This window comes from Oppia nitens, unplaced genomic scaffold (genome assembly GCF_028296485.1).
Source record: "Oppia nitens isolate AA-2021 unplaced genomic scaffold, nextdenovo-longstitch-racon4-pilon3 scaffold10_pilon_pilon_pilon, whole genome shotgun sequence".
Classification (NCBI taxonomy): domain Eukaryota; kingdom Metazoa; phylum Arthropoda; class Arachnida; order Sarcoptiformes; family Oppiidae; genus Oppia; species Oppia nitens.
The window spans coordinates 557,927-568,936 of NW_026533189.1; the positions used below are offsets into that span (position 1 = coordinate 557,927).

The window sequence follows — 11,010 nt, forward strand, 5'->3', positions numbered from 1 at the left end:
AATAATAATAAAACAAATTAATTGGCATTCATTATCTGTCAATTATATTTACACACATTAACGACACAATCAATTTTTATGAAACATACAGAAAACTGTTGCTATAATTGTATTTAATTGATAATTGATTGCAAGCTTTCAATCATTTTTAAAGATTATAAGTGTTTGAAAAACTAAAGTCTACTTATAAATTATCAGTTGTTAAGATTATTAGCTTATATTCAATTGAAATACTATTAATATGTAATAATAACAATAATTTAATGAATTACTAAATCAATTATAGTTTGCATCTAAATGTTGTAAAATTAATAATACTGTACAGTAGTATACTTTTATAATTACCGGTAATACATAAACTGTTGCATTATTTATAATATTATATTAATGTAATTTATTTTGTACTGGATCATTTTTTCTTTGTATTTAAATTATGAATTAACTAGTTAGATCCATGTTTTACTAATAGTTTATTATAAACAGAATATATATATATATATTTAATAAATTAATAATCGCGCGACACATTAAAAGTAATTGTTTGCGTCACACAAACATTTCCAAATTATATAGTAGTATAGATTTACATCATAATTATAAACAGTTTACTAACAATACTTTATTATTACGGTATTATCTGTATATTATACAGTGTATAATAAAATGCATAAAATAAAATAAATGCAAATTTGATGTAATAATTAATTTTTGATGAAAGTAACTTGTTTAATTACTTACTGTAGTTTTCTAAAATATTTATAATAGTAATGAAATTTATTGAATTTAAACAAAAGTAAAATACATATTTCTTGCATTAGTTAATTAATTATAAATTATTTATGTAAACCTTTAATTATTATAATTTGTTCAAATGTTTGATAAGATTGTGACTTAAGTAAATTAATACATATTAAATATCTTATATAAATAAAAATTTTAAACAACACATAAAAGGAGTCCTTAAAAGAGTGGTTTTAATGAAAGGGCTCCCTTTGAAGGTCCACGAAGTGGTGTCAATGTTCCTCTTTGAATAGTTCCCATAAGTCGACCATTACTTGGAGTTCTTCTATCAGGAGAACCAACTAAACAAAACAATATTAAAACATAAAATAAATAATATTTAATAAACTAAAACATACATCTATTTGGTTCCCATGAATTAACTGAAGTTAAGATATCATTCCAATAGTCATCAGGAATCCTAAAAAGCGCTTCCATTACTTTAATTTGTTTGGGATTTTCAGCTAATATCTCAGTCATCGGGGGATCAATTGTTGAGTGACCAACAATAGTGGGTCCAAATATTTTTGATAACGAACGACAATCCATTGAATTGCCGTCATTGTTGGCCACACGCATCAAATGAATCATAATAAATGCCAGACTATCTCTGTTAGAAGTCGGTAACTCCTCAATCGTTTGCATTATTAGTTGCCTTTCAGTGTCAGGATTTTCCTGACCTAATGATATGGATTTATTAAATAATTTTAATTAAAAACAATTCATTGATAACTCAATTAAATACAAACCTGAGGCGCGAACAAAATCTCGCCAAAGTATACGAGTGACAATTGGTTCGTCCAAATCACGCAAAAATTGTTTGACAACACCGCAGAGGACATGTATGTCGTACTGATCCATACCGAATATACCGTTCTTTGCTTTCATAAATTTCTCTTTTAATTCTCTAATATCTCTATCAGAACCGCATTTCCGATATAAACCTTCTTCATTAAGACCGCGTCTTTCAATTTCGTTGCATAAATGAATAACGATTGCGGGTATCATTGGACGAGTCTGTGGCGCAAAATCTGCTATCAAAACCATTTGGGAAGTCTTTCCGTTTGGTTTACGAAATGGAATACAAGGAAGTGGTAATCGATTCTTACATTTCATATGACAAACTACTCGACAGTCCTCACAACATAAGAAAGTGCCGAAGAAACCAATGGCCTCATGACATGGGCCGCAATACACCGGTTTAAATGCTTTCTTTTGATGCAAATTATGCTTTCTTTCATCTAATGGCGTCAAAGAAGCCGTCGAATAAACTGGAGAAATGTTTATCGGGTTTTGAGGAGTTGTGAGTCGAGAGTTCAATGACTTTATTTGTGGCGAACTCTGCGAAATGGACACAATATTATCATCGATAGCATTGCGATTGACATTAAGTGAGATACGTGGAGGTATGACATCCACATTGGGTGTATTGAAGTCAATATTTCCCGTTTCATCAAATGTTGCCTTAGGAGCCCTGCGCTCGAAATCATCGTTAAAATCATAATTATTAGTCTTTCGTTTCAATCTTTGAGATCTATTAATAGGTGGCGATTCAGTCATCATATTGTCGTCATTATCATCGATGTCGTGTCTATCAAATGATCGTTCTGTGTCTTCATTAACTGTTTCCAAATGATTCAAATTAAGATAAGACAACACTTTCTCTCTGGTTTCCATATGTCCTGAAGGCGTCGAATCTTTGAGAATAAAGTCTTTAATTGCATTCAATTGGTTTCTCAAAGCATTTCTTTGTTTAATAAGGTCTTCTCTTTGTTGAACTTCTTTGCCATAACCGAAACGAATACTTTTAATCTTTGCGACTAAATCTTTGTTCTCGTCATCCAATTGTTTACTTTTGACACGTAATGTATTCAACTCTCGCTGTGTGGCCAACCATCCCAACCGATTGGACTCACATTTGCGGATCAAATCAATCAATGCTAACAATTAGAAAAAAAGACTGACATTAGACCACAAATCAATTCATTTCATGTGATAATTGTGTCATACATTGTTCATCTATAGTGACCAATGAGTTAGAGAATCGGCACATATCATCAAATTGTGCCACAAGTGATAGTTGGGCACCGGTATGAAAGACACCCATTCTGTCCAATGTATCCATACTATTGGTCTTGGATTGTATTGACATCACAAGTGTTGGATGTATTGGATGTGTTGTTGTTGTCGACAATCAATACAATTACATAAATTGTTTGTCAATAAATAGATTCAAATATAAAACAACAATAAAACAGTTGAAACTCAGTCTCAAATCGAACGCAATTCAAAAACTTTCAGCCAATCATAGGCTTCAACTGTAGATGTGTTTCGAATGAATCAATGGAAACATATGATTGAACGCATGCGTACTGTTGTAGTCATAGTTATTGTAGAATAAAGAGACTGTAAAGAGACAAATGTAGTTACAATAGATGTGAAACTTTTTGATTCAATTTTTACAGTCCTATCCAATCCTATTTCTATACATTGATTTATCCGATTAGATCTATGAATTGTATTAATATAAGCACAAAATCATTTACAAAAAAAAACAAAAAATTAATACATTTTATTATACAATTGCTTTCATAATATATTTATATACAATACAGTATACCATACATTATGTTAAATAATATGATATAAAAAATCATATAAAGCTTTATACTAATTATTACAAAACTTTTGTTTTATTGTATTATTTGAGCGCAAAGTTTAATACAGTTATTTTAGACATTAAAAAATATTTTATTGTTTGTAAATGATTTTGTGCTTATATTTATACCGTATTTACTACAGTATTTCGATGCATACACTTTGGGTAGCTTTTAGTGCAAATGTATAATATGTGTGATTTGATGTCTAGTGTAAAGCAATGTCTGTTTTTGGTATTAATATAACATTTGTCTGTTATATACTGTATATAATATATTGTAAGATAAGGTCAGAAAAAGATTGAATGAATGACTTGTGCGCACACATACACACACATCACATACACACACATCACATACACACACATCACATACACACACATCACATACACACACATCACATACACACACATCACATACACACACATCACATACACACACATCACATACACACACATCACATACACACACATCACATACACACACATCACATACACACACATCACATACACACACATCACATACACACACATCACATACACACACATCACATACACACACATCACATACACACACATCACATACACACACATCACATACACACACATCACATACACACACATCACATACACACACATCACATACACACACATCACATACACACACATCACATACACACACATCACATACACACACATCACATACACACACACACATACACACACACATACACACACACACATACACACACATCACATACACACACATCACATACACACACATCACATACACACACATCACATACACACACATCACATACACACACATCACATACACACACATCACATACACACACATAGACTCCAATACATACATAGACTGTATTGCCGTCAATATAACAGTTGATACCAAACGTGTGGCGCTCTTGTAGTAACTGACTGTCAATGTTATGAAACGGTTGTGTTTTGTATACATTGTATAGCAGTAGTTGTGGTCCAACACAACAACGCATTCATAACCATAACAGGCATTGCATTGGTTTCAGTACTGTTTGTTTGCCAATCAGTTTTAGTTGTCATTTAGAAACTGATTATTACATCCATTGACAACTCCTTTATCTGTTTGACCACCAAATTCATCACTACTTTCATCCCAAACACATCACATATCATACCAGTGCCAGTGTTTTAACAGTTGTATGTCAATGTCTCAACAGTTATGGCAAATGATCAGCAATTGAAAGGCCTTTTAACTCAAGACAACTGTGCTCTGAGTGTGGACATCAAGACAGAGCCCATCAGTCACTACTATGACGTCCAGACCCGACCTTTCGCCAGGTTTGACAACATTTGATATCCATTTTATAACTAAATCAATATATCATATATGATATATCATATGACGTGCACTACAATTGCATTAATTAATTATTTAATTAACAGTCTATTGGTATTGAAATTGACTGAACATTACTTTTGAAAATCAATTTAGTAATAAAAGCTAAGTTTTGCGTCAAATAAAATATTGCTTACAAATGATTAGTAATTAATAAATTTCAAATCATATCAGTCATGAATGTATAGACAATTGATTGTTATTACTATTTTAACAAATTATTTAATATTTTATATTATATGATACTGTATATCATAATTGCTTTATTAAAGTTGTCATCAATACATAATCGATGCTATATTATGATAATATTTTGCTAAAACATTTTTATTTATTTATTGCAAATTAATTTGTGTGAAACACTTTGAAACATTAGAAAATATTCTCCAGATATATATATATACATATATAACATAAGTGTTTATTTATAAGCAATGAATATATTATAATTATAACCCATTTTTGTGATAGAGATTAGTGGATCAGATGCTCAACAAATATATCATAATTGCTTGCCTTTGATATGATAAGCATTTTAATGATTTAATTAAAACAAAAGAGAAGGCAATATCTACTATACTATATGTACTTCCCTGTCCTGTTGGCACTGTTAGACAATATATAGATAAACTTTATATATTTTTTTATGAAACACATGAATAAGTTTGTGATGTATTTTTGTATGGCTTGTGATAGTCAGTACAAAGCAATTATTTGATGGGAATTATGAAAACTTTTAAATAATAAAATAGTATTAGTAATAGCATTAGTGATATAAGAGTTGAATAACAGATATAAAGAAACCAATTGTTGTCAAAGTGTAGGCAATTGTATAGCTTTTTTAAAAAGAGATCTCAATTTATATATTAATTCATGATATTGTAAAATATTTTTTATACATTTCAATACCAATTTAAGTGCCGAAGAGAGTACCGATTGAGGTCAGGGTTGTATTGTTTGAGCCCACTTATAGTGACTGTAGGGTATGCACTGTTATATGCCACCGGTGCTTATATTAATTGAGATCATATGTAGCCATAATTGTGTTATTATGCAATCGATTATACAATTAGTGATGATAAATAAGATTTGGTTGAAAAATATTGAAACACTTGTTATATGAATGATAGAAATAAATAAATGATTGATTGTATTTCAGAGGCAAGTTTGCACAAGTGAGACGTTGTGTTCATAAAGAGACATCCCGTTCCTATGCGGCCAAAACCATCAAAAAGAGAAGGCGTGCCACTGATGCCAGCCATGAGATTATGCATGAAATACGAGTCCTATTGACCACAAGTCAAAGTCCCAGAATTGTCACTCTTCACGAAGTTTACGAAACTCCCACTGAATTCATACTTATGCTCGAAATGTAAATATTATTCAATCACTTAATACAATACTTCACCTTATTTTATGCAAATTATATAAATATCTAATATTATTATTTGTTTAACGAATATTATTATTATTAACAATACTTTTATTACCTGTACATTCAGTATTCATTAATTAATATGAATTGAAGCAAAATGACAGTCTTTTAGATTAATTCATACATTTTTCCATTAGTTGCTAAAAGATGTTTATTTTTATTACTATAAATTATAGCCTATAATACAGTATAAGTACAGTTGTGTAGTTGTAGTTATTATTGTATATGTAACTAATATTAATATTATAATGATAAATAATCAATGTGTACGTAAATATTATACAGTAATTGTTAATATGTGTAACAGATTTGAAAAGTTGTTATACCATATTCATAGCCAAACAATTTAAACACTAAACTTGTTTTTGTTATATATATCTTACAAAAATATTATAGTTTAACACATTAAACAATATTAAAACCAGATTTTTATGTATGTATTTAAAAATTGTTTTTAACTATTTTTAAATATATATTTATTTGTTCTTAATTTAGTTAATAATAAATTTTAAGTAAAATCTCGTTTCTTATATGAAATTTTACTTTCAAATTACTTAAAAATAAGCTTAAATTATTAATATATATATATATATATATATATATATATAATTTATATAGTTATGAAAAACAAAAGAATTTATAAGTTTTTAAGCGTTTATTTTATATAATAAAAATTTTAAAAAACTATTTATTGTAATAAATTTTGATTTAAGACTCGTAACACTAATATTGAAAAGATTTCATTATATTAAAAATGTGTTAAATTTTTTGAATGTTTTCCATTGCTTTCTATTTTAGCCATCTCTTCAAGCGATAAGATTTAAGCTATTTATAAATTAATCCCAAACATAATAATTATTTTTAGACTAAATATTTTTCAAATTAAATTTTCAAAGATTATTATAAAAGGAATATATAAGTTATATAAGTGTCTGGCATTACTATAAAATAAATAATTTTTTTTAAATAAAAAATTGTCATTAGATTTGAGACATGACTTTCACTGTAAAATTCATTACGAAATGGTTTTCTTTTTTAAATTTTTTATGAATCATAACTGTTTGACTATAAATATATGTAAAATATGTAAGAATAGTAAAGAAATGTTTGTTTTGATGATAATTAGGGCAGAAGGCGGTGAATTGCAGCGGATTCTCGATGAAGACGACTCAGTCACTGAACACCATTGCAGACGTATTGTGCGACAAGTGGTCGAAGCGGTTCAATATTTACACCGATTCAATATAGCACACCTCGATATTAAGGTCAATATTATTACAATACAACAATAGTATCATTTATATTGATTGTTATGATTTAATAATAGCCTCAAAATATATTACTGACGAACCCCTTTCCCGCGGGTGACATAAAACTTTGTGATTTCGGAATATCTAGGATTTTGACCAAAGGTGCTGAGCTCAGGGAAATCGTAGGAACGCCTGATTATGTCGGTAAGGCTGCTCTCACTAAAAATTATACCGTATTTACATCGCATAACTAATGTATAAGACCTCAATATCTCTCAAACACATGATCTGCTCAATTGTTTATGATTTCATTACCAAACGTGTTGTTTAAATTGAATATTTTATTACAGAATTTACTATTGTATTCATTAATTTATTTTATTTGTGTTATGATAGCGCCAGAGATACTTCAATACGAACCGATTAGTTTGGCAACTGATATGTGGTATGTATTGCTTGTTTCCTTAATCTTATCCAATAATTTATTGCATTTTATATTTAATGATAAAATTATTTTTATTATAGTTTTTTATTCCATTTTATTATACTTATACTTATACTATATAAATATATTACATAGACTTTTATTGTAAGTTTTTTTCTATTTTATTTCCCATAAATTATTCTCAAAGCGATATTAAAAACATTTTTGTTAATTCAAAGCATTTATTTGTTTGATTTGGCCTTTTGTACCATAAATTTAATCAAAATATAAATTCATATATAATAATAGACTAAAAATATGACAATTGATTAGTTTTATTATAAAATATTAAAGTTGTTTATTGAAACTTATAATACATTGTTTACATGTATTGTAATATTAATGATTGATATTGAATTACAGGAGTATAGGTATATTGACATATGTGTTGTTGTCGGGTCACTCTCCTTTTGCCGGCGACACCAAACAGGAGACCTATTGTAATATAACTAACGGTCCGCTAGAGTTCCCTTCATATCTGTTTAATCAAGTTTCAGAAGAGGCCAAAGATTTTATACAACAACTACTCGTTAGAGATCCTAAGTATTGATTTTCATTTTATATATACTTTTCATTATAATATTAATTAATTAATTTTTAATAATAGCGGTCGAGTCAATTGTCACGATTGTCTTAAACATGAATGGCTAACAAACAATACTGAGACAAACGGTTCAATTAATTTATCCTTTCTCGATGTCTACCGATCCTATAGATGTATCAAATCTGATAAATTTGATCTAATTATAGATGAAAACTGTATCACCAATTGACACCATTTTTACAGTTATGTTATTGTTTTGTTAAATTCAATATAAAGTCTCTTAAATCTATAGTTAAATTCTGAAAATTAAACACATTATTATTATTAAAAATTTTTTTAATGAGTTGAGATCTCATTAGTAACATTTTACGTTAATTTATAACCAATCTATTGTGCGAATACAATATATGTACAATATATACGTAAATAATTGATATAACATATGATAAAAATAAGTGATTGCTATTTTTGATCACCAATGATAACATGGATCATTTTTTGTCGCCAAATGCTATCATTAACTGATAATTAGTTAAATCCCTTACCGAAAGCAACTATTTATATCATTTATAACATATATTTGATTATTAATATTATATAATCTTATTTGTATAGTGTATTTAATAATTTATATATCATTATAATGTAGCATATATTATTATTATTATTATTATAAGTTAATTCAACCTAATGTGTCATAAAAAAGTGTCAAATTGTTGATTCATCGCTTAAAGTGTGTATTAATTAAAGTTACTTTATGTGAACAATGAATGTGCGATACAAATGATTATCAGTACATATAGTAAACCCAATATCATTATATAAAGCCGGAGCTAAATGTTTTAAATATATGTTTAAATTTAAGATTTCAATTAAGATATATATAAGACTGATATAATATTTGTCCAAATAATAACAGATATATGTATGTTATATTGAAGGATCATAAAATAGCAAACAATAGCTGTTTAAAAACATATAACATATGCTAAAGATTTGATCTTTTGCTGATATAGCTATCAAAATGACAAATTAGTTTATTTTATAAATAATATAATGTATTTATACGTACATTAAGACGAGTGATAAATTTTTAATCACTATATTTTTCTTTATATTATGTAAATAATTAATTATACAATAAAAATATTTATAAATTCTATATTTGATGTTTTTTTTTGTTTATTTTTGTTTTTATTGCATTTATATAATTATGATATAATCGATTTTGATTCATGAGTAGTAAAATTATGAATTAATTATAGAAAGCATTTTAAAATTATTTTTTAAATAAACAAATCAATTGAAAATCGAGTCATTAGTGCTATGAAAGCAATATTTCCTTCCGGGTTTGCGATTGAAATCTCATTAAATCATAACTTTTACATAAAACTATTGATTAAATAATAATAATTTTTATGAGTTTAATAAATGTCAAAAAGCATTAACAAAAACTTATTGGATCACAAAATTGATTTTACTATTCATTGCAAGTCATTAGTTTTTGTTTGTTTGTTTGAAACTTATTATTGAGTCCGCCGTCAAATTGGGACCAATTTATTAATTATAATTACTCACTAAATCTTATGTAAAAATAATTCATGAATATGTAATTGAATTAATGAATTCATTTTGAATCAGTTCAAAATTAGATACTATTTTTAAAGGGTTGTTAAACTATATGTTATTTGCAATATATAGACAATGATATTATTCATTCAATTGTTCTTAAATTAGTAGTATTTAAGTAATTCATTAAAAGTTTGACTAATTTTCCAAGTTTTGCATCTTTTAAACAAAAAGATTGTTTTGAACTGCAAATTAGGAAATTGCGAATTAAGTGCCAAAATTACAGTACATTGAATTGAATACTGTTTCTATTGATATTGTAATTCAATCGTTTAGCAGAATATTCAGTACAGTTATACTTCCGGAAAGACATTTCATAAATATTTTTTTCCAATACATATCTGATGTCCAACTTATAGTACATCAAAACGATTAGCATTTGATGCCAACTCAACACTCATGTGACCATTGATCCGATGCATCGTTTATAATGCGACCCAATTATACTGCAATGCGATACTAAACATAACATTTTCTAACTCTTTGCGTTAATGTGTTTACCGAAAGGCTTGTCATCATCGATGGCATACATGTCTAGAAAAAGTGATTTGCGATATATTTTGTACTTTAAATAATTTGTAAAATGCTTTACTTATATTAAATATGTTACACAAACATGTCTTGAAACACTTATTTTTAAATTATTGCAAATAAAATATTTTCTTATAAATAATAATAAATATGAAAAATACACTTATTCTTGATATATGTTTATAAACTAAATATAAAAATGTAGAATACAGTACAGTATAAATACAGTATAATTACAATTATTATTTTTTTTTAATTTACCAAAAAACAAATTATATAATATGTAAATAATTGGCTTATATAAC

The 11,010-nt window shown here is 27.3% G+C and overlaps 2 protein-coding genes across 2 annotated transcripts; one reads left to right on the top strand and one right to left on the bottom strand.

Moving 5' to 3' along the window:
- Positions 1-892: 892 nt before the first annotated feature.
- LOC128959608 (rac GTPase-activating protein 1-like) lies at positions 893-3,094 on the bottom strand. Its single transcript, XM_054305979.1, has 4 exons — positions 2,791-3,094; positions 1,530-2,720; positions 1,140-1,460; positions 893-1,082 (listed from the first exon to the last, which is right to left on the bottom strand). Exons 1-4 carry the CDS (start codon positions 2,930-2,932, stop codon positions 961-963), a joined length of 1,776 nt encoding a protein of 591 aa, XP_054161954.1. The 5' UTR covers positions 2,933-3,094; the 3' UTR covers positions 893-960.
- Positions 3,095-4,313: 1,219 nt separating this feature from the next.
- LOC128966000 (serine/threonine-protein kinase 17A-like) lies at positions 4,314-9,152 on the top strand. Its single transcript, XM_054312835.1, has 7 exons — positions 4,314-4,774; positions 5,992-6,204; positions 7,394-7,532; positions 7,595-7,721; positions 7,914-7,962; positions 8,365-8,544; positions 8,609-9,152. Exons 1-7 carry the CDS (start codon positions 4,656-4,658, stop codon positions 8,772-8,774), a joined length of 993 nt encoding a protein of 330 aa, XP_054168810.1. The 5' UTR covers positions 4,314-4,655; the 3' UTR covers positions 8,775-9,152.
- Positions 9,153-11,010: the final 1,858 nt, after the last annotated feature.

What these genes read in the sequence shown, in the direction of transcription:
- LOC128959608 (XM_054305979.1), bottom strand. Translation starts at nt 2,932, where the DNA reads ATGTCAATACAATCCAAGACCAATAGTATGGATACATTGGACAGAATG. An exon ending in AGATTTTGTTCGCGCCTCAG is followed by an intron (nt 1,461 to 1,529) that starts GTTTGTATTTAA and finishes CCATATCATTAG; the next exon opens with GTCAGGAAAATCCTGACACT. An exon ending in TTCATGGGAACCAAATAGAT is followed by an intron (nt 1,083 to 1,139) that starts GTATGTTTTAGT and finishes TGTTTTGTTTAG; the next exon opens with TTGGTTCTCCTGATAGAAGA.
- LOC128966000 (XM_054312835.1), top strand. Translation starts at nt 4,656, where the DNA reads ATGGCAAATGATCAGCAATTGAAAGGCCTTTTAACTCAAGACAACTGT. An exon ending in CAGACCCGACCTTTCGCCAG is followed by an intron (nt 4,775 to 5,991) that starts GTTTGACAACAT and finishes ATTGTATTTCAG; the next exon opens with AGGCAAGTTTGCACAAGTGA. An exon ending in TAGCACACCTCGATATTAAG is followed by an intron (nt 7,533 to 7,594) that starts GTCAATATTATT and finishes ATTTAATAATAG; the next exon opens with CCTCAAAATATATTACTGAC.